Source organism: Pituophis catenifer, unplaced genomic scaffold (genome assembly GCF_029215685.1).
Source record: "Pituophis catenifer annectens isolate HBS135680 unplaced genomic scaffold, rPitCat1.0.hap2 SCAF_1, whole genome shotgun sequence".
NCBI lineage: Eukaryota > Metazoa > Chordata > Lepidosauria > Squamata > Colubridae > Pituophis > Pituophis catenifer.
The window spans coordinates 153,543,313-153,566,357 of record NW_027256881.1 but is presented as its reverse complement, the minus strand read 5'-3'; the positions used below and the strand labels follow the sequence as shown (position 1 = coordinate 153,566,357).

The 23,045-nt window shown below is 35.4% G+C and overlaps 2 protein-coding genes across 5 annotated transcripts in view; one reads left to right on the top strand and one right to left on the bottom strand.

Annotated features, from left to right (window-relative positions):
• Window positions 1-3,128: 3,128 nt before the first annotated feature.
• Window positions 3,129-9,376, bottom strand: FBXO48 (F-box protein 48). Of its 3 annotated transcripts, XM_070933067.1 has the most exons (4): window positions 9,284-9,376; window positions 6,994-7,104; window positions 4,704-5,063; window positions 3,129-3,691 (listed from the first exon to the last, which is right to left on the bottom strand). In XM_070933067.1, exons 3-4 carry the CDS (start codon window positions 5,028-5,030, stop codon window positions 3,512-3,514), a joined length of 507 nt encoding a protein of 168 aa, XP_070789168.1. In that variant the 5' UTR covers window positions 5,031-5,063; window positions 6,994-7,104; window positions 9,284-9,376; the 3' UTR covers window positions 3,129-3,511. The 3 variants fall into 3 exon arrangements, with proteins under 3 accessions (XP_070789168.1, XP_070789169.1, XP_070789167.1); XM_070933068.1 differs by lacking the exon at window positions 6,994-7,104 and having other exon boundaries at window positions 4,704-5,059; XM_070933066.1 differs by lacking the exon at window positions 6,994-7,104 and having other exon boundaries at window positions 9,284-9,373.
• Window positions 9,377-9,420: 44 nt separating this feature from the next.
• APLF (aprataxin and PNKP like factor) overlaps window positions 9,421-23,045 on the top strand; it is a 35,080-nt gene continuing 21,455 nt past the window's right edge. The window contains exons 1-5 of one of the 2 annotated variants that reach the window (XM_070933065.1): window positions 9,421-9,578; window positions 16,461-16,632; window positions 18,933-19,050; window positions 21,445-21,524; window positions 22,360-22,760. In XM_070933065.1, the coding sequence (XP_070789166.1) occupies window positions 16,603-16,632; window positions 18,933-19,050; window positions 21,445-21,524; window positions 22,360-22,760 (629 nt within the window). In that variant the 5' untranslated portion in view covers window positions 9,421-9,578; window positions 16,461-16,602. Of the gene's footprint in view, window positions 9,579-9,614; window positions 9,744-16,460; window positions 16,633-18,932; window positions 19,051-21,444; window positions 21,525-22,359; window positions 22,761-23,045 lie in introns of those variants that run through there. The other variant, XM_070933063.1, reaches the window with a different exon arrangement.

Sequence of the window (23,045 nt, the reverse complement as noted above, 5' to 3'; positions counted from 1 at the left end):
TCAGTTGTACAGTGTGTGGAGGTTTATAAACAGCTTGCAACCACAAAATGAGAGCATATCCATTTAAAATAAGTAAGTTTAAAATTTTATTTTAAAATGGGTATGCTTACATACCAAGAAACATACCAAGAGAGAAAAAGACACAGTAGATTTAAATTTTTGTAATTTCTTGGTATTTTGGTGTCTACATGGTAGCGCTCACTTTTTAAAAAAAAAAAAGATGTAGGGAAGCTTAAAGATCATAATATAATAAACTTAGCACAAATCTGAGGTCATTGAAATCCTAACATTCCATATATTTGAAACCATGTTAATTGTAGCCATTGAAATGCATCTAGAACTAAATTGTTCTTGCATGACAACAGCCATTAATTTTTTTCTTTAATGTTATTACAGTATGTGGTTACTATTTTTCCTTCTTCGGTCTTAAAAAAGCCCCACTAAAATTATAATAAATATTTTTTAAAGTTGGGTGGTTTTCCCCAATCATTTCCATAAATCAAGAGTTGCATTTTTTGTTTTCTTTTTCAAGCTAAGGATCACATATGACTTTTGAAGACTGTTTGTTTTAAACATCATCTTGGGCAAGATTAGAGCAAAATTAAGAATAGTGTCCCTGAAATATCAACATCTTGCTATTTTTTTTTTTAAAAAAATCTTATTTCCATCCTCCCCTTTTTTATTTTTCAGCTAGGTTTTAAGCTAATGTTAATTAAACATTGTTCTTTTTTTTCCCCTGTATGTTTTGCCTTTCTGCTATTGGTTAATAAGATATTTTTTAAAGAACTATTTTATTATTCTCTCAAACTGTTTGCACAAATGATCTTAACATTATTTTCCTTTGACTTCTTTTTAAAAAGTTCACGCTTGAGGTTGAGTCACCAAAATGTGGATTCAAATATGTGTTTTTGTGTTGTCCTCTGCTTCATTTCCGACTTTGAATTTACTTGCTTCTGAAAGATACTATACTTGTCTTCATCTCTAGCTTCTTCACTTGTCTGTTTGTCAATTATACATTCTGTTCTTCCGGAAATACTAGTGAGAAAGTAAAGAAACTGCTTCACTAAAATTCTTTGCACAGTATAGCATTGCACTCTGAATGTAGATGAGCAAGATCCATTGAATTCATGTATAAATGTTCTATTGGTTCGATGGCTACCTAGAAGTAAGTTTTACTCCTAGCTTAGCTCAGCCTATATCAGTATCATCCTTCTACTGAGAGAAATCCAGAATTCCACAGTCCAGAAGTTCAGACAAAATAAATTTCAGACTCCAAATTGAGCAAATGACTGTGATCATACGCTGTAATATAATCTTCTTATTTAGCTATCTCACTTATACAAACTAGAAATAATTTGCTTATGTTCTAGTTTACCTTCAATGAATGTATGTGGTATAAAGGACAGCTAGTTACAAATGTACACACATTTTCATTAGATACAATCTCAAGCTTTGGATGTTAGTTTACTGTCAGATGTTAATACATTTGTAAGAATGCTAACCCAGCCAGAGTGCTTATTATTCAATTAATATTCTCTGGTTATAATTGCTGATAATCATGTTACATAATTTTTTGCATATTTTAAAGAATTCAAATTCCTCAACATTAAAAAAGTTAAAGAGAAGAAAGAATGGAAAGAAACAGGTCATTGAAGTGACACAAAAGAAATACTTCAAGGAAAGCTCATGCAATAGATTTTTCCTGCCTCCCTCTTGTGCCCTAAAATGCCTCTTGTACAAGAAGAAACTAAGCCAATAAATGATCTTACACAGCCATAATAGGAACGGGTCAATAACTACAACAAATGAAGAAAGGAACTTGCAATGCTGTTGCACCGTGAGTGTTGCAGACCTGTTAGTTACTCCCTTTCTTGCTATAGCCCAGTATGACATTGCTCACAAAGTTTATCACATCCTCTCAATCCCTGGATACCTACCAAAAAATTATTTTGGGGTGTGGTGGGGAGTAGATTCAAAGATCTGCAGTTGAAGAAATAGTTGGCTTGGCTATCACAAAATATTGTTCTTGATTCTATCAACCCTTTCAGATTTCAAATCTCTGTGAAAATATCAGTTGCTTTTTTTTTTTTTTTTTTTGAAGGGATGTAATTTTTTTGTTTTGTTTAAAGTTGACATTATTGGTCTATGAAACTTAGAAGGAAGTGTTTGTGTAATTAATAGGCTGTGGGTCTAGTTCTCACTGAGGTTTTGGTATGACTCATTCATAGATTTAATTCTCATGAGTTTGGTTTGTGATAAAATAACAAGTATTGTCATAATTGTTATAATTTTCAGATGATTTTTTTTAAATAAGAATTCTATTCAACTGTCTTAAAGACATATTCTGTGTCAATTAGGCTTTGTGGGTAAAAAACTATATTACAATTTTGAGTAATGATTTTGGATTTTAATCCTAATCTATACATCTATACACACACACACATATATAGGCCTATTTTAAAATTTAAAAACCACAGTGGAATGTGGGAATCAGGTGGCCATAGTATATGTGTAGACCAGTCTAGCTGGTTGGACACGTGTACGGAGCTTAGCACCAAAATAATCTGACTATGAAAAGCGGGTTCATTTGGATGATCACTGAAGGGCCCTATTCGTTCTCTCTTTGTTCATAATATTGTAGAACAGAAACTGTGTAGCAATCCCTTTGAACTAACATTCCTGACAACTGAGGTAGATCTCTGGTAACGGGGCCTCTCAGTTGGCAGGTGATGGGATGCTGGGAACGAAGCCAAATATGATAACATAGCAAGAGTTAAGTTTTGTTTCTGCGTTAGGTATCGCTTTCCTAGAATTCATGTGATTTACTGTAATATGGTAGGATGTGAAAGTTATGTCCAGATATGGAAAAAATCCTTTGTATCACGGATGTAATATGAGAATGTATAGCTGTAATCATGCCTTCTGATACGCCCAATACCCTTGCTTAATAAAAGAGATTGCGAGGCTGTGTGCTTTGCTCTCTCATCCCGAGAAACACCTGTCCTTGTGTTTTCTCTAATCTGGACTATTCATGAGGAGCCCGCCAGGATGATCGCAACAGTGGAATTTAATTTCAAATCAATACCTTTAATTGCAATCTTGAAACAAAATGTTTATAAGCAAATAAATCAGATTACTCAACCATTCTTTATTTTGATCAATGACCAAAGATAAATCAAACTGTTCAGCAAAGATCTTCCAAATCAATGTACTTTAAGGATACATATTGTAACCTATATATCCTCCGTAAGTTTTACATTACAATTTCCATCATTTCCATTAATGGACTTGCATGCTTGCATTGAAAGGAATAGCAGTTCTAATCATTTAGAAGCCACCAATTTAATAAATATTATACATTATTTATGTAATAAAGAATTAAAATATTTACAATTCTGAAAGTGTAAAATTAAATAAACATGTATAAAGCAGCCACAAACCAAACTACAAAAAATGTACAATATACAGGCACACACACAAATACATATACGCACACACAATTTCCTCTTCTCTAATTTCCTCTGTATAAAACTCTTTCCAGTTCAGCTTCCAAGATTTCTCCCCAGGTATCCACATCCATAGGATACATACATTTTTCTGGCAAATTACTCCGTGACTGAATATTGCTATATTTTCCACTCAGCCATTCATACTTTATTTTGCTTTTCCAGTAGTTTCTATGCAGCGTGACCTGATAAAAGCAATTAGAGAACAAAAGGAAAGAGATATAAATAAAGATACAAAACATAGATTTCTTATGTATAAAAAGCCTTATCTTGCAAGCAATTCCATAATTGGAGGGAGGAATCAACTCTTATCTTCTTAAAAGCTGGCTTCAAAACAGATTATTCCAATTTTTCCACTATGTGAAGAATAATTTCACTATGTGAAAACTCTGTGAACTCCCTTCATTAGTATTGCAAGTCTTTTGAAATCGGTATTTTAAGGATGATTTATTCTAGGGGAAAAAAAGATTAGACTGGACTTCTAATATATTGCTGCCCACTAGTGATTCATAGAAACTATTACATTCTCAAACTAGAAGATTCAGAGCTTAAACCATTAATGTTACAACCAATATGCTTACTGATTTTTTTTTAAAAAAAGTAGTTGAAGTGGATTAGGTTAAAGAAATGGAGAGTTGGATGAAGAGCTTCATTCTTTCTCTTCTGAACCTAATCATATCACCAGCCAAAAGGTCTTTTCCCTTTTTTTTAATATCACAGTACATATTTGTTATACTATTTAATTACACCTGTGCAACTTTGACAGCGGATTCTGCTAGGCATTTTATTACATATCTTGAGACCCTTAGGAACATGCTGTTATATTTTGATAATAAAATGACAGTTTTAGACATTGCAATTTGTTACTGTCAAGATATATTGTAAAATAGATATGTTAAATAGTTATAAGGATCTTTGATCTATAGTGTTTGCCAATTGCTTACTAGACATAATTTAAGGTGCAAAATTTAAAAGCATTGCTTACAGAAATATATTGTCTCCTGTCATATTTCTTTCTAGTTTTATAAAAAAATAAGGCAAGTAACATAGTCTTATAGTACAGATCAACCTGTCAAGTAAAAACCCTAAATAACTTGATGAATTTCAACTGTACCAAAAGACTTAGTGATACTGTGCATGAGATATTAGATCTGGATATAAGAAACCATAATATAATCAAGCCTCAATTAAACTTACCTTCCATGAGTACCCTTTTCCTCTGTCACCATCAACCTCTCGCTGACAGACAGCTCTTATATTTAAACAATGGTGTTTCCATAAATCATCACAATGCTCAATGGTTTGGTTCCAGCTCTTGCAAGTTATTGCAGCATTGCACAAGCTATGAATGTCAAGTTTGCTAAAAATCTTTAAGCTGACTTCTAGAGGAAATAGTTTCACAAAATCCCCTTGACTGTTGTGTTTCTTCTGTTTGGAAGATTTAAAGAACAATTTCTTACAAGTAGTTGTTGGAACAGTCTGCTGGTTTTGTTTAGATGATTTATGTTTAGACCCTTTTTTCATAGTTTAGACTTGTTTAAATACCAGTCAGCCTTTCTGAAAAAAAATAAAAGTATCAGAAATGAAACTGTAATCAACTCTGTTTAGAAACATTTGCTGCTATTTAATATCATTAAAACACCATTTCTGGCTAAATATCAGTGCTAAATTATCTCTCTGTATATAGTGACTGTGAGCACAATCATTTTGGGAATTTTGGTTTTAATACTATTGCTTATTGTTTTTTCTAAATGATACCTTGCCTTTCTTAAGGAACATATTTAGAGATGTGTGTGTGTGTCCACACAGGCAGGCATATTTTTTTCTATTCAGTTAAAATGGAGCATCTTGAAGTGATACACTAACTGAAAAATAGCAATTATACAGAGACAAGTTTACCAATCTGAGCCAAAGGAAATAATTGCTATCAGATTTTTGCACATACAATACATTTATCCGCCATATGAAACAATTAAGTTGACTGTATTGCTTCAGTGTGAATATGAACCTGGAAAAAAGGGCAGGCTATAAATCTAATAATTATTACTTTATTATTTTACTTTAATTAATATTTAATTATTACTTTATTAATACATTAATAGACATAATTACTACTTTATTACTAATACACATTATTTATTTATTTATTTATTTTATTTTATTAGATTTATATACCGCCCTATTCCCGAAGGACTCAGGGCGGTGATCAGCCAAAGAGATAAAACACACAGACTACAAAATTTAAAAACAATATAAAAAACCATTAAATAAATTTGGCCCGAAACAGATTAAAACACTCCCAATGTTTTAAGACAAATTTAAAATATACAATTAAAAGGGAAGTTAGGCCAGGCCAGCCTGTTGAAATAAAAAGGTCTTGAGGGCACGGCGGAAGGTGCGTAAATCCGGGATCCTCCGTATCTCTGGGGGGAGCTCATTCCAGATAGCAGGTGCCCCCACAGAGAAGGCTCTCCTCCTGCGGGCCGCCAGTCGACACTGTTTGGCCGATGGCACCCTGAGGAGCCCCTCTCTATGAGAGCGTACTGGCCGGTGAGAGGCTACTTGTGGCAGCAGGCAGTCCCGTAAGTACCCAGGTCCTAAGCCATAGAGCGCTCTAAAGGTGGTAACCAAAACCTTGAAGCGCACCCAGAAGACCACCGGGAGCCAGTGCAGCTCGCGCAGGAGAGGTGTTACATGGGAACGCCACGTCGCTCCCATAACCACCCACACGGCCACACTCTGCACCAGTTGGAGCCTCTGGGTGCTCCTCAAGGGGAGCCCCATGTAGAGAGCATTACAGTAGTCCAGGCGAGAAGTGACAAGGGCATGAGTGACCGTGCGTAAGGAGTCCCGATCCAGAAAGGGACGCAACTGGCGGATCAGGCGAACCTGATAGAAAGTCTTCCCGGCCACGGCTGTCAAATGCTCTTCTAAAGACAGTCGTGAATCCAGGAGGACGCCCAAGTTGCGAGCCCTCTTCGTGGGGGCCAACGACTCGCCCCCAATAGTCAGTGATGGCACCAACTGACTATATCGGGACGCCGGAAACCACAGCCACTCGATCTTGGATGGGTTGAGCCTGAGTCTGTTTCTCTCCATCCAGATCTGCACGGCCTCCAGGCACCGGGACATTACTTCAAGGGCATCATGGGGTGGTCCGGAGTGGAGATGTACAGCTGAGTGTCATCAGCGTACTGATGGTACTTCACCCCGAAACCACAGATGATCTCACCCAGTGGCTTCACATAAATGTTGATCAGAAGGGACGAGAGGACCGACCCCTGTGGCACCCCACATATAAGGCGCCTCGGGGTCAACCTCTGCCCCCCTGCCAACACAGACTGCGACCTGTCAGAGAGAAAGGAGAACCACCGCAACACAGTGCCCCCCACCCCCAACTCTTCCAACCGCTGCAGCATGATACCATGGTCGATGGTATCAAAAGCCACTGAGATTATTATTATTACTCTATTCAGTTCCAACTTACATTCGTTTGTTCCTTGAAAGCTGGACAAAAGTTTCTATGACTGCAACAAAATTGTTTTGGCTGTCTGCTTGAAGGAAAATATTCCTCTATGTAGAATGGAGCACAGTGTCACTGGCAGACAAAAAAGGCCACTTAGGATGATTGGTTTGCCTGAAGGCAAGGATACATTCATGGTCTATCTGAGTATCATTCATGTGTATTTATTTATTAATTGATTGGTTAGTTTTATATCCTGCCTTTTCTTCCAGAACCGAAGAAAGGAAAAATAAAGGAAGATCACCATGGTTTACATGGTGATCTTCCATTATTTTTTCACAAGAACCTTGTGAGATAGGCTAGGTTGAGACCAACTGGTCCCAAGTGACTGGCAGAGAGTAGATTTGCAATTGGTCTCCCAAGCCAAGTTTAACACTTTCATCCATATTCATATAAACTCCATTGTAAGTCAATGATCCTACATTATGACTGTAACCAAGGCCTGTAAATGTAATGATCAGATTCTGAAGATATATGACAGAATAGTATAGATGGCATAGGTGGTGTCTACATATTTATATGTCAAAAAACTGATTTTCTGATTGAACCAATAACTATCATTTTTAAAGTTTTGAATCTTCAGTTTTAAATGACTTCTGATTCCTACATAAAGCTCACAGCCTGACAAGCATGGTCTGATTCCTTCTGTTACTGCAGCTTGACAAATTTGGTAGTGTGGTTGGGAGGAAAATTTAAGTGATGCTGTCAATGATCTTGAACCATTCTTCTAAAAAAAGAGACACCCCTTGCTCATCAACTAGCTAAAATACTTTATTTTCTCACAAAAATGTCCCTTAAGGCTTTTGCAGCAAGATGGTGAAAGGGGGAAAACCCACAGAAGCCTGGAATGTCTGGTGGGGCTGATACTCTGTTGTAACCTGGTATTTCAACATCAGGAGAAAAATGCATGAGTACAGGAGCTTGGCACGAGAGGCTGATTTAGTAATAAGCTAAGAAGCTAAAGGTCTTATATAAATGTAAATAAATTTCACTGGTAACAAAAGAATTGGCAGTTGTTTTGCAGTCACCCAAATAAGCAGTCCTTGAAGATATAAGTACTAGAGTACTTGACTACAGTTTCCCTAGGATTTAAAATTGGGTGGCTTAAAACATTGGGTGTTTCAATGCAAAGCAATTATCAATATAAACTTCATAATTTTAAAGGGATCAAAAACTATGTTTCTCTCTTTGGGAGTTAGTGACTTTGAACAGAGTCTTGAGGATTCTTTCTAAAATATTTTTTTAAAGTACTGAATCTTACTTTTTAATAGTCATCAAATTTACATACACCTCAAATAAAAATTCCATGCATTGAATTAGAATAAAAAACACAAACACACTAATTAGCTCCCTCCTGAAATATGTAAGTTTTTTACTTGCGGTTGCAGCTGGGCTGTAATAAAAAGTGAAAATATATGTAGTTTAGGGATGAACTGTGGAGTCTTTAGCACTCCCAGAAGTTTGGTTGTTTGCAGGATGGGTTGTGTTTGTGGGTGCATATACAATTGTTAGGAATGCCAAACTTTAAAGGAGACTATTTGTAGTTCAGGGTTGAAACGAGGGATCCTTGGTGCTCTCTGAGCTTGGTTTTCTTGCAGACATTTCATTACCCAGACTAGGTAACATCATCGATGCTGGTTACTTGAGTAATGAAACATCTGCAAGAAAACAACCAAGCTCAGAGTGTATCCCTCATTCAACATTGAGCTACAAATATTCTCCTTTATTGGATGGATAAAGATCTTTGTTCTCAAAGCAGGTTTGGGGAAATTTTGGCGTTCCAGAAATCCCAATAACCCCAGCCAGCTGGAGACTTTTGGCAACATTTAGAGAGTCATGGGGTTGGGCTTGAAATTTTCACTTTTAAAAGTTAGATACATGTAATTTTGTATCAACATCTGTTTTGCAATTCATAAGTTTGTCTTCTATAAAACACGTTTTCTTAAGGGGCGGGGGACGGAGCACCAAGGACCCCTCATGGCGAATTTTGGATATTATGACGGGGAATTTGTGCACTTGCTATATCAGTTCTGTATAATTTTACGAAACTGAAAGGAATTCGCCTCAGAATGTACGTCAACAGATTGCCACAACCTTCTCGAGACACCTTTCTTCTCAAATGAAAGCTAGGAACCCCATTCCCGAATAGCCTGTCGCCGCTATTTAATTGCCCCGCTCCCCAGCTCCGCCCTATTCGGTGATTGGATGCAATCGCGACGTCACACAGGAACGCAGGAGACTCGAGGCCGCTCACCTGGCTCCCAGCCCTTCTTTTCCGCTAACGGTTTTAACGGCTTCTCCATTCGAATTTGTTTATTTACTTTTTGTTTCTTCCCCATTGCAAATTACGTAACCAGAGGTTCCCGAAACACCCGCATTTGCCGATAAGCATTTTGGGAGCTGTAGTTTGGTGATGAGGCAGGAATTTCCGTAGTGGATTTGTGGCGCAGTTATGGGCGTGTTTCTCTTAAAAGGCAGCGAGCTGTTGGTTACTCCGGAACGGTATGCTTCAGTTCAGGAGATAGGAGGGATATATACAAGAAGGGACGGTACGTTGCTATTTTTTCTTCCCCCTTGTGGAATCTTTCATCCGGGGGGAGGAAATGCGAGAGGCCTGTTACCAAGTCTGGGTTTCAGTTAGTGCCAGTGGACGGGGGCTGCTTTTGCTGCTGCCGCTCGGGGAGACAGTGATAGGACGAAGCTCTTTTTTGGGAGTAAGTATCACAGCGGTGCGCCAAAGAGGTGCCAGTTTGCCTTAGTATGTTTGTGTAGTTGGCTGAGAGGACGAACGGCACTGGCAGCGAGTTCGCACTTCCTTTACATTGAATCAGACCGTCCACTCGCGAAGTTTACCTTTCCTTCCAAGACGGCTCTTTGCTGAAACAAATTTGAATACCTTTTACCTTGATGGGGGCTATTCAAGGTTCTTGGCATGCTTTTACAGAATCTATTACAGCGTCCTTTACCTAGTCATGCATTCAAAGAAACGAGACCGCCCCGCTAGTCTTATTAGGGGACTTGTCTTTTGCAAAAGCTTGGTGAAGAATAAGATTTAATGGACTTCGTTTGCAAACTAACAACAACAACAACAACAACAACAACAACAACAACAACAACAACAAAAGATGTAAAGGTGGAAGGGCTAAAAGAAGTAATGTTGCTTGGTTGAGTCACTTTAAGAGTATGGTTAGAGGAGTCCAGATCATTTCACCAAATCCAGGGTGGATAAAAATCGATTTTTTAAAAAATAAAAAAATGGATTTTTAAAAGTTAAATTGGATTTTTACTTTTTTTAATCAAATTTATTTTAATAAAATGCTTTTGGAGTAAAAAATCTATCTAAAGATAGTTTTCTATTTAAGATACATTAATAATTTAGTCTATTCAGCATGAAATGGAGTTTAGTTATGTAGCATGAGGCTGTATATTCTGCAATATTTACATTTTTGGTAGACTTACTCAATGAATCCAAGCTCTACAAGCTGAGATAACATGCACTGCATTGATGCATTCACACAATTTCACAGTAACCATGAGATAAATCATAAAACAAAGTTCAGGCATATTCCTTTATCCCATTGTTTTGCAAATATATGTACTACAAACTATGATTGTTTGAAGAGAAATGCATCTGTATCACCAGGCTCTAAGTGTGAGGAGGAAGGGCAAGCAGTAAAAATGAAAGTGAAACTTAAGCAGCTTATAAATATAACACTAAAGAGCACCTGCTGCCTGCCACATCCCTCACCTTGTGTCACTGCTGCATCACCAGCCATCTCATTAAAGTGAATGGGACTGTCGGTGAGTCAACAGGGGTCAGAGGAGGAGCTGCTGTGGGAAGAGATGACAGTTGCTCTTTAAAAATTATGATTTAAATCAAGTTGATTTAAATCAAGCCTTTTTACTAGTGATTTAAATCAAGTTGATTTAAATCAAATCCACCCTGATCAGATCTTATATGCACATTGTAATTTATATGTTGACTGGTAACTTTAATATAGCTTGTATTGTGGTTTGGTTGACAGAAGAATAATTTGGGATTCCAACTTGATCTGGGATTTGATTTGAGGCGCTCTTGACCAAGGCTTTGATCCTGAGGTCATTTGAAAACTGGAAAGGAATATTGCCCTCAGATATGTAGATCCCTTCCTAGGTGTGGATTTATTATGAGAGGATATGGTTTCTTCCCTTATCTTGAGAGGATTGCATAACACTTAGTTGCAAAAAGCAAAGCCCTGGCTCTAATCGCAGTTCAGCCATAAAGTTTGCTGGAGGTTCACCAGCTGGTAGCCCCCTCTCAAGTCTAACTTCTAAAAGAATGAGTAAAAAGTAAAGATTCTAGAGCTGAATGCAAATACTCTTCCCAGAAATTTCTGTTGCTATGCAAATGCAACCAGTGACACTGGTTTATAGTAATTTTATTAAAGTGTATAATTGCAATGGTAAAAACTAATTCAAACTATAAAGAAAAATAGTGTAGAAAATAAAAAAGGAAAAATAGAAGAAAAATAGAAAAGAAAACCATGTATGTAGCAAAGAAAAAGAAAAAGTATAAAAGTATTAAAAACTTCAGACTGAATTTGAGCAAGATGGCTGTTCCTCCTCTCCTAGAGTTTTGAACCAGCAGGAGACCCCTATCTTGTCACCTTGTGAGAGGAACAGCAGTCTGAAGTACTTACTTACCAGAGTTCTCAAGTCTCCTGTTTATCTGGTGAGGAATAATCAAAGAGACTTGACGTCTCTTCATTCCACTGCAGTCATCAGCTCTGCTTTCCACATAGCCATTTTCAGTCTACCATTTCTTCAACCAGAAGCCTTTTGTTTTATCCTCTTTGAATTAATTTTTATGGCATCTTTCAGCATGCTAACCTCTTTTTGAGTTCAGAAGCATACATATATTCATTATAATGTTAAGAAAACAAAGAAGTATTTCTGATACAAATAAACATTTAAAGGAATACAAAGATGTAAAATTCAAAAAGAAAAACCAACGTAAGCAATAAATACAGATGGATAACCATGAAATCTAAAATAGCCAGGTTTACTACTGGAATAACATCTCAGTTTTCAAGTTGTTTCTGAAAGTTATAACATTTTCTTTAACAAGAATGTTTTAGTCATTTTTTATTTCATAAACGCTTGCGATTGTGCTTTCTAATTTGCAGATTACCATTTACTTAACAATGGTTGAAAGAAGACTCATACTGATAATATGCTATGTACTTGATTGAGTCCATATATCGTATTTTCCACTAGAGGTCACAATATGCAAGTTCTGTGTAGGAACTCCTGTCCCACAATTGTACTTCTTGAAGTGCATATTGTGTACTATAGTTGTGTATTATAACATACTTGAAATTATAATTATGTTCACTATTTTCTTTTTAGTTTAATGGTTTTTCCAGTTATTTAGATCTGTGTAAATCTAAATGGACGACCACAATAAAAAACCACAAGACAATTTTTTATATTGTATTTTTGTGTTCAGATTTGATGGATCACAGTTGAAATCATTTAGGAATAATGTTTCATGCTTGTATTTTGACCCATTAGCCATGATGTAGTAGTATAGATGGTCCAAAAAAGGACAAGGCTTTGTATCTTTAATAGGAGTGCACAAATGAATGTACTTAGATATTGTTTGCATGATTATACATATCTTCTGAAGCTCCCATTCTGTATTGCTGCTAGGGTGGAAGAGTTCTGTCTTTAGTAGTTTTTCACTGTCTATTTTATAGATAGTGAATATAGATATAGAAAGTAAATGGAGGTGCTTTTTTGTTTTTGTTTTCCTCCTTTCTCTCTGCCTTAATATGAATATGTATTTAAATTAGCCCTTTTCGTTCTTAATTGGATATCTTAATCAGTATTCGGCATATGAGTTGCCATGCATATTTTACTGTGTGTAAAAGGATGAACGGAATGTTCATAGGTAACATATTTTCATAGGTAAAACTAAAGAATTTCTCTTTGAAGGAGATAGCTTATTTATACAATGATTTTTCCCATTATTTTATCCTCTTATCTGCTGAGAAATAATTAAATTGTCTATTTCCAGGTTACAGATAAAAACATTTCCAGGAAGCATGCTATTCTGAAAGTAGTTGGTGACCAGTTTAGCATCAAACCAGTGGGTAGTGTTTGCTATTTTTCAGTGTAAAACAAACTAAGTTTGTTTCTAATATTGAATATCCCTTTCATTTTTAGCCTTACATTGAAAGAGGTTAAAATGGTAGAATTCAAAATATGTATATTTACATATAGAGATTGAGGATTAAAAAATAGAAAATACTTTTTCAGAATATACTTTTAAGTCTGTTTTGCATTTAATAACTAAAATACAATCTGAATCCTTGATTTGGTTCACATATTGTAAGCCATAGGCTTGTGTAGCCATAAGCAGGAGACTTGAATCAGGCATATTTTGCTATCCTGTTATTACATCATTTCTGCAAATATATTTTCTGAAGCCCACACATTGATTCAATATTGTGCAAACCCAGGAAAAATCATGTTTTCTTTAAAGACCTGTGAACAGATACCGAAAAAGTATCTGCATTGAATCCAAAGCACATTTACCTTTTCTATTCTTCTAGTTTACATGCTGTAATGACCAACAGGTTCTCCAATTATATTTTTACCTACTGTGATATACCAGCTGAGTCTAACTTTTATTTAAGAATCTGTTACTTCTACTGTTAAAAGAGCTACCTATTTTTCTAGACTTACATAGAAAGTTGAAAAGAGAAATGGCTATTGAAATGAACAACTGAAGTGCTGTGCTTCAAAATACAATCAGCCATTATTTAAAATTTCTCTTTTCATTTCCTAAGGTTCTAGTGAATATATTTGTGAGATAGGATTGAAAGAACAGCTATTTATCTTCAGTAATCCAATAGTCTTTAGTTTTCTTATTTCCATTATAGCATGAACATTCATGGTGGGCAAAAAACATTTATATGTGTGTCGTGATGTTAGCAAGAAATGTTCTGGCTTGCATATCAGATGTTATATAATTGTGCCATTTGTGCAAAAGAATCATTTGACATCATTGTGGCTTGTTATCATTATTGTTCAGCTCCCCGTAAGGAAGCCTGAACTTCTCTGTAGTGGCATTTGGCAGGAGTGTAAATTGACAGAAATACTTCATGCAAGGAATTTTCTTGATCCTGTACTAGTATACCTTATTTGTGGTCTGTGAATGCAATTAATATATAATAAGCATTTTCTCAGTGTAGTTTAAAATAATTACGGTATCTCTCCCAGAATAAGTTGTATTGTAATGGAATCAGTGCACATTAATTAAACCTATTATGTCTTACAAGGTCTTCACTGATATCTGTACTAAGAGTCTTCTTAATTGGCAGATCCATGTGAACCCTTGTTTTTATTGGCCTGTTGAAGATGACCAACTATTTCCATTGGACAGAGATAAGGGGTATCAGTTGTGTCCAGGTGACAGTTTTTCTCTGTTGGTAGACAAATATATCTTCCAGATTCTGTGTACTCCACTGGAAAAGGAAAACCTACTAAGATAATGAGATTTGATGTTGAATCAGTGAGTTTCAGTGCCAAATTGCCTCTTAGAATATAGTCTGACATACAGTATGCTAAATGAGTCAAATTATGTTTGACTCATGGTAAGTGGTAGCTATTCTTTATCTCAAGTTAGCTGTTAGCAGGTATTCCTTTCTTCAACATAAAAAAAATTAAGACAAATTCTGTAACAATTGTACATATGCAACGTGTACAAATTTATATATATATATATACATACATACATACATACATATAATATATATATATATATATATATACATACATACATATATATATAATATATATTATATTATATTATATTTATTATATTATATTATATTATATTATATTTATTATATTATATTATATATTACACACATATATATTACACACACATATATATATTACATATATATTACATGCACACACACGTATATACAGTGGTGGGATTCTGCCAGTTCGCACCTATTCAGGAGAACCGGTTGTTAACTTTCTAAGTAGTTCGGAGAACCGGTTGTTGGAAGAAATCTTACTTTGTTTTTTTCCACTTTACAGGGCTAATCTTGTAAGGAAGGCAGGAAGGAAACAATGTTTTTGTATTGTTAGATAATTGAAATATCAGAGTTTTTTTCAAAATGACAAAAAGTAACAAAAATTGTAATGTTCAAGGACAACACTGTAGCAAACTTCTGTATAGTATTTCAGAGTAAAAGATTTTTTTTTTGTCAAAAGTTCATTCCAGATGTAGAATGAAGTAGGAACATTAGTTTTACTAAAATAGCAGGCAATAAATACCTTAAATTTATAGGGCATTAGATTCATAGTATTTAACATAAAATACTTTTTTTCCTCCTGTCTATGAACAGTGTTTGTTTTGTACTAAAAAAAAAAAAAAAAAGATACTGTAGCACTTGTGTACATGCCTATTATCATGGAAAAACTACCAGAAGATTATATAGCATATGGATTCATTACATTGTATTGTACAAATTCTTTAAAAGGCGTTCTTTGGAACAGGCAGGAGCACATGAAGCAACCGTTCATTGTTATATTTTCCTGGTTTGCACAGCTGTTTTGAAGCAGCTTCCAGCTGTCCCTCTGTGCATGCAGAACTACTTTGTTTAGCAGCAACAATGGGATCAGCTTTCCAAGCAGCAAACAAGCCTGGAAAAAGACATAGCTCCTTTAAGATTAAAGAAAAAAAGCTTCTTGTAGATGCTGCTTTTGATTCCAAGACATGTAATTTGAAAGATTTGCACATTTGTTTAATATACATTTTTCCATAATTCATATTAGGACATCACCAGTTTTAGGCAACTTTAAAAGAAAAAAAAACTTTAGGCACAACAAAAAAATACCTTCCTTCAGTTCCAAAGTAGGGGGCACTATAATGTTTAATGTTTAAGACATGGGTTTGCATTCATCTATAGTTTAAAAGTAGAATTTGGAATATGTTGTAGGTACTGAAATTAGGCTGTGTCAAATATTTAAATGTTTCAGGATGCATCCAGGACTGCCCTGATGTCTGGTAAAATTATTGAATTTGTTTATTTCTTCAATCTATGTTGGTGAGTTTGGGCCGATCACTTTCTCCCGACCTTAGAAGGAGACAATGGCAAACTCCTTCTGCAATCTTGCAAAGTATACCATAGGGACTATTTGCCAGATGTCAAAAAACTGATCTGAAGGAACAAAATAAAAAGGGTTAAAACAAATAAAACAACTGCAGCAACAATAAGAAACAATAAAAATAATTCCACTGAAATAATTTGAGTTCCAAATCATAACTTTGGGTAGAATTTTATATTTTTAATTCTTCATTTCTTCTACTAAGTAATGTGTAGCAATCTGTGTCAATCCACTGCCATTAAGAGGTTTATTATTTGCAATAGGGAAAATGATAATCGTGGTGCAGAAGACCTGCCAGATCAAATCCGCACAACTCTGCAGTCTACCATGAGATCTCACAGTCAGCCTTAAGAACAATCATCAATCCCTTCTAGCAAAAAACAACTTCCAGAAGGACATTCACTTATGGAAAAAGCTACCGAAATCCCAGAGAAGGTAGTTTTCAATTTTGGTGTACTGCAATTTTATTCATAGAAATGTTAAATGAATTTTATGATGAATATGCTTTTCACTTATAATAAGAAATATGAGGTTATAGAAAACCTATTTTCAGAGAGGCTGTAGTGGCAGGACTGGGTCAGTAGGGTAAAACGAGTTCCCAACCTCCACCCTCAGGCCATGGGCCCACCCTACTACTGGGCTTTGGCCTGTTCAGAACCGGGCCACATGAGCGGTGGGCGAATACACATGCACAGTTTCACTTGTGTGAGTGGCAAGTGCTTGTGTGCAAAACTCCACTTGTGCCTGCCACTCACATAGAACTATTCCCACCCCCCACCCCAGCTGGATTGTCAAGCCAGAAAGGTTGGGGACCACTGGGCTAAAACATAGATCTCAATCTATTATCCAAGATGTCCTCAGGTATTACTGCCTGTCTTCCTATGCCTCTATGCAGGGGTGAAATCCAGCAGGTTCTGACAGGTTCTGGAGAACTGGTAGCGGAAATTTTGAGTAGTTCAGAGAACCGGCAAATACCACCTCTGGCTGGTCCCAGCGTGTGGTGGGAATGGAGATTTTGCAGTAACCTTCCCCTGCCACCTCACCAAGCCACATCATGCCCACCAAGCCACGTCCACAAAACCGGTAGTAAAAATAATTAGAATTTCACCACTGCCTATGCAATATAGATTCAAATCCAGACAGTGAATGAATTCTGTCTGGATTACTAGTTTAAATCTTGTGATCACAAGTGGCATCTCAAGAGAGGTGGTTTTGGATGAAGTTACTTCTGTCATATAAAGAGTGTCATTACCCAGTGAAAGAGTTAGGTTGAAAGTATATCTCTTTATTGTGAGTAGAATAGTCTTTGTTGAACTTGCTGGGAATAACGTTTTTAGAAGTCTTTGTTGGGGCTGGAGATTAAAAGCAACATGGATGGGGAGCAGTATGGTATTATGAGAGGGGAAGTTTGTTTTTAACAGCGTTATGAAATGTCTAGCAAGGGATATTTTATCATCCTCTCCTCTCCTGTCCTCCCTGCCCCTCCCCTCCCCTCTCGAGAGCCAGTTTGGTCTAGCGGTTAAGGCTCCAGGCTAGAAAGTGGGCGAGTATGAATTCAAAAGTCCCACCATAGTCATGAAAGCCAGCTGGATGACTTTGGGCTAGTCCCTTTCTCTCAGTCCAGCTCAACTCACAGGATGGTTGTTATGGGGAAAACAGGTAGAGGAAGGTGTAATAAATATGTTTGCCAGATCTTTACATGTATAACTTGTAAAAACAATAAAGGCAGGATACATTTTTTTTTTTAATTTGATTTATATGCCGCCCTTCTCCGGAGACTCAGGGCGGCTTACAATGCGTTAAGCAATAGCCTTCATTCTTTTTTGTATATTTTATACAAAGTCAGCTTATTGCCCCCACAAACTGGGTCCTCATTTCACCTACCTTAGAAAGGATGGAAGGCTGAATCAACCTTGAGCCTTGGAGAGATTCAAACCAGCAGAAATTGCAGGCAGCTGTGTTAATAACAGGGTGCACTAAACCACTGTACTATCAAGGCTCTTTTATCACAAATAAATGATTCTTGGCAGTTTGCCTACTCCGAATCAAGAGCAATACTCAATAAAAACCAAGAAACTAATCATAGTCATCTAGAAGAGAACAGAAACCAAATGAAACAATAATAATAACCTGTAGCCCTCAATTTATGATCACAATTGAGTCTGGAATTTTGATAGTAAGCTGTTTTGGTCATAAATTGAGTTATCACATAACCAGACTCAATTTTACAACTACTTGTACAATGGTTATTGAATTACCATGGTCATTTAGCAAATGATTTGCTTAATGCCCATGGCAAAACTGGCACAAAACACGATCACATGACTATGGGATGCTACAACTAATCATAAATGTGAAGCAACTGCAAAGCATCTGAATTGCTATCACATGATTGTAGGGGTGATGCAGCAATCGTAATTTCCAGGACAGGTTGTAAATAACTTTGAGTCATCATAACTTTGAATGGTTGTTAAGCAACTGATTATGAGTCAAGGACTACCTGTACTCTACTCCAAGGCCAGGGAGAACAGTTAGGTTTTCATGAACTTTCAGAACATCCATACCTGAGTTCACTAGCACATGATGCAGTTCCATAAATATAGGAATATAAGGTATATTGTAACAATATTATAGCAGTTACGGAAAAAGATTATCATTGATCTCATGTGCATTATTGTTCTTTTTTTAATCTCTATGCAAAATACTTAATAATATATTTACTTTTTTTTTTTTAGTTTACTCTTCCTAAAAAAGAAGAATCAAGGCTTCCTCAGCGAAAAAGACAGCTACCAGAATGGATGCTGCCAGCAGATCTAATGGTTTCAAGCCAGTCAACCTCAGCCTCTAAAAATGGTAAGTGTGGAGATTTGCTATGGAAGTCATCATGGCAGTTGCCTTTACTAAATTCTCCTTTTGGAGTTTGGAATAATAGAATTTCATTTACTTTTGCTTGAAATTCAATACTGTGTCAGCAACAGAATTGAGATATGTAAATACGAAAATACTCCACTGGGATCAGATAAAATCAGCATAATCAGGATTTTGTACTATGTTGATTATAAAGTATTGTTGCTTACAAATATAGGACCAACTAACTATATTTCTAATTAAGTAATGAAATGGTAATCAGACATGAGATTGATGATGGTTCCCATTAAAAGACAACACACTATTATTAGTTGATTTTCTTCATCTGAAAAAAAGTTTTGAAAGAATAATGAGCAAAGATTCTTCAATAATCTGTTTGGTTTAGTATAGAGAGAGAACAAAAGAGATTATATCTGAATTCTAATGTATTTTTAGCGTTATCTTAAATGTAAACTGCATTTTAAGAATTTCAGAACATCAGAAATTAAAATAATAGTTATGTAAACAGAAATTGTAAACTGTATGTCCTTAAACATGCATACATCTATTAGATTGTACAAAGGTATAATTAATATTAGTAGAGTGTTTACACATGGTAAATCTTACAGAATCTAAGTCTTCTAAATTATTGCTTGTGCCTAGGTAAGGACGTATTTAGTAATGACTGTCTATGTAAATTACATTGAACAGTCTTAAAGTCTTAAAATATTTTATTTTCTTATTAATATGATAATCCAAAACCAAAATGCACTTTTTTTTACCTTGCTTTGAATGGAGCCAATATACTTTCCATATTTTGTAGCTTTTATTATAAACCAAGGAGAATGGTTCTGAACATTGATATTAAAAAAGACAGTTAAAATTAGTATGCACTAGTCGGTAATAATTTTTTTTAGAAATAAATGTCTAACGTTATGAAGAAGGCGGGGAAAATTTTGTCACTTATACAGTAGGATATAATTTATTCATTCAAACATGCTCTTTAAGTAACTATAGATACACTGCTGAAAATTGTGTCTGTTACAATGATGAATGCTTTTTTAATACATAGAATAGAATAGAATTCTTTATTGGCCAAGTGTGATTGGACACACAAGGAATTTGTCTTGGTGCATACGCTTTCAGTGTACATAAAAGAAAAGATACATTTGTCAAGAATCATTAGGTACAACACTTAGTGATAGTCATAGGGAAACAGTCAATATAAATCTTAAAGATACTAGCAACAAGGTTACAGTCATACAGTCATAAGTGGGAGGGGATGGGTGATAGGAAGGATCAGAAGATTAATAGTAATGCAGACTTAGTAACTAGTTTGACAGTGTTGAGGGAATTATTTGTTAAACAGAGTGATGGCGTTCGGAAAAAACCTGTTCTTTTGTCTAGTTGTTCTGGTGTGCAGTGCTCTATAGCGTCATTTTGAAGGTAGGAGTGGAAACAGTTTATGTCCAGGATGCGAGGGGTCTGTAAATATTTTCACAGCCCTCTTTTTGACTCGTGCAGTATACATGTCCTCAATGGAAGGCTTGTTGGTAGTAATTGTTTTTTCTGCAGTTCTAATTATCCTCTGAAGTGTGTCTGTCTTGTGGGTTGCAGAACCAAACCAGACAGTTATAGAGGTGCAGATGACAGACTCAATAATTCCTCTGTAGAACTGTATCAGCAGCTCCTTGGGCAGTTTGAGCTTCCTGAGTTGACTCAGAAAGAACATTCTTTTTTGTGCTTTTTTGATGACGTTTTTGATGTTAGGTGTCCATTTTAAGTCTTGAGATATGGTAGAACCTAGAAATTTGAAGGTCTCTATGGTTGATACTGTATTGTCTAGTATTGTAAGAGGTGGTAGTATGGGAGGGTTTCTCCTAAAGTCCACCTCAATACATGTAGGTATTGGTGGAGTAGCGTAACCTATAATAGTATTTCTCTACATCAGCAACTTTAAAATATGTGGATTTTAACTCCCAGAATTCCCTATCCAGCATGAGGTACACTGACCTATAAAATATACATATTGTTATACATATAACTATTACATACATATAGACATATAACTATATTATAATTATATTATGTTTATGTATTTTGTTACACACAGACACAGATACATATAAATTGTATCACCTATGTCACACAATGATTTTTGGGTTCTTCGGTAAAGCATTGCTTTGTGCAGACTATTACATCTCATATTAGGTATATTATTCAGTTTTGCATAGTATTTTACAAATCAATAGAATTGGTCTTAAATAAACAGAATTTTGATGCATTGTAATTTACTCTTTTTAAAACAAGGCAGTATGAAATCTTTGATATATGCAGTTATTCATAGCTTAAATGATAAAATTGTTCTGTTCAGCAGAGTTTTTTTTTAAATCAAATTAGGTAGTAATGAAGAAGTAAAGCCAGGTGTAAGTAAAAAGCAGAAGATTCTTGAAAGTGAAGATTCTGCCCTTCTAAAAGAGGTATTCTTTTTTATTTTTTTCAATTAATACTTCATATTATTAATATACAAGGACAAGATTATACTGGGTTTTGCTATCCTATTCATAGAAATGCATTATAATGAAGAACCTTATCAGTAGAGACAGTCCAAATGGTTCATCCTGTTTTCTACTTCCGAAGCACATAACAGCCAATTCATTTATTTCAAACATGTTCCTATTAGAAGAAAATATCTGATGTTTTGTGCTAATTTTTTTTCTCATGAAAGTCAGATTGCTTTTCATGCTATTAGAAATGTCAAAATTGAGGTATACCTATTAGAGACATGTATAGCCAATATTAGAACTTTAAATGTCCACACTTTTACTAGCTAGTGGGAATTATTCTTGAAATTATTTTTGCATATTCCTAATAAGGCGTTCCATTGACTTCCCTTTTCTGTTCCTTCTTTAAACTAAATTCTGCTTATGACTATTCTCTTCTATCCAAATTTATTTTTTTAATCTCAATTTCAAGATCTTACTGTCAAAATCAGTCCCTTTTCTCATACTTCACATGATTTTACTATCTTCTTGTTATTTGGGGAGATGCTGTTTGCTAATTTTCAACTTTCTTTTAATTCCCGCATTTTTCCTTAATATTGTTATGTTTTATTCTCTAGCATTCATTGTTCTCATTGTTGTTTTTCTTTATATACATAAGATCCATGAAGCAGGGACCTGTCTAATTTTGATTGTGTTATGTCTTGTATATTGATTAATTAATCTATCTTAAATTAACTCTATTTTCACATAAATAACAATAAATTATAATCTGTTTCATGAACAATTTCATACCAATTTCCACATGATATAGGGGGTATTTACTAAAGATGTTGCAAAGAAAATACCACAGAATGGAAGTAAAACAATATCTCAGAAAGCTGAAAGTTTGTTCGAACAATTTAACAATGAGCTGGATGATGAAGAGCTGGATCTGGACCTCAAGTCAGATGGACAAGTGTCTCAGCCTGCTCAAGTACATACAACAAATATAAAAGAAAACAAACTGGAGAGTGTTAACTCTAAAACCAGGCAGGTTTATAAGGAAAAGCCGTCACAATCATTACTCAATCAGGGTGATATTCAAGAGACTACTCTGAAACAGGCTGCTGGAATAGATACTTCAAATATGATGGAAAGTCAAGAGATGCAACAGAGTTCTCACATAAACAAACCCCTGAGGACTGCTTGCCAATATGGGGAAAGCTGCTACAGGTAAAATCAAGTTGTTAAACTTCTAAATGGCAATTTACTGGTGCATAACCATACAGTCTGTGGACGGGGGTTCTTTTTATTTTATTTATATTAAAACCTAAGCTGTTGACAGACTGTATTTTGCTCATGTTAAATACTTTGCTGAGTTAATGCAAAAATAACTTTATAGCACTTAGACTTATTTACCATTCCAACGTGCTCTCTGAGTAGTTTACAAATGTCAGCATATTGCCTCCAACAATCTGGGCCTTTATTTTACCGAACTTGGAAAGATGGGAGGGTGAA

Coding starts and splice junctions, on each gene's coding strand:
- FBXO48 (XM_070933067.1), bottom strand. CDS start 5,030: ATGAAAAAAGGGTCTAAACATAAATCATCTAAACAAAACCAGCAGACT. Junction 3,692..4,703: donor GAAAAGGGTACTCATGGAAG/GTAAGTTTAATT, acceptor TGCTTTTATCAG/GTCACGCTGCATAGAAACTA.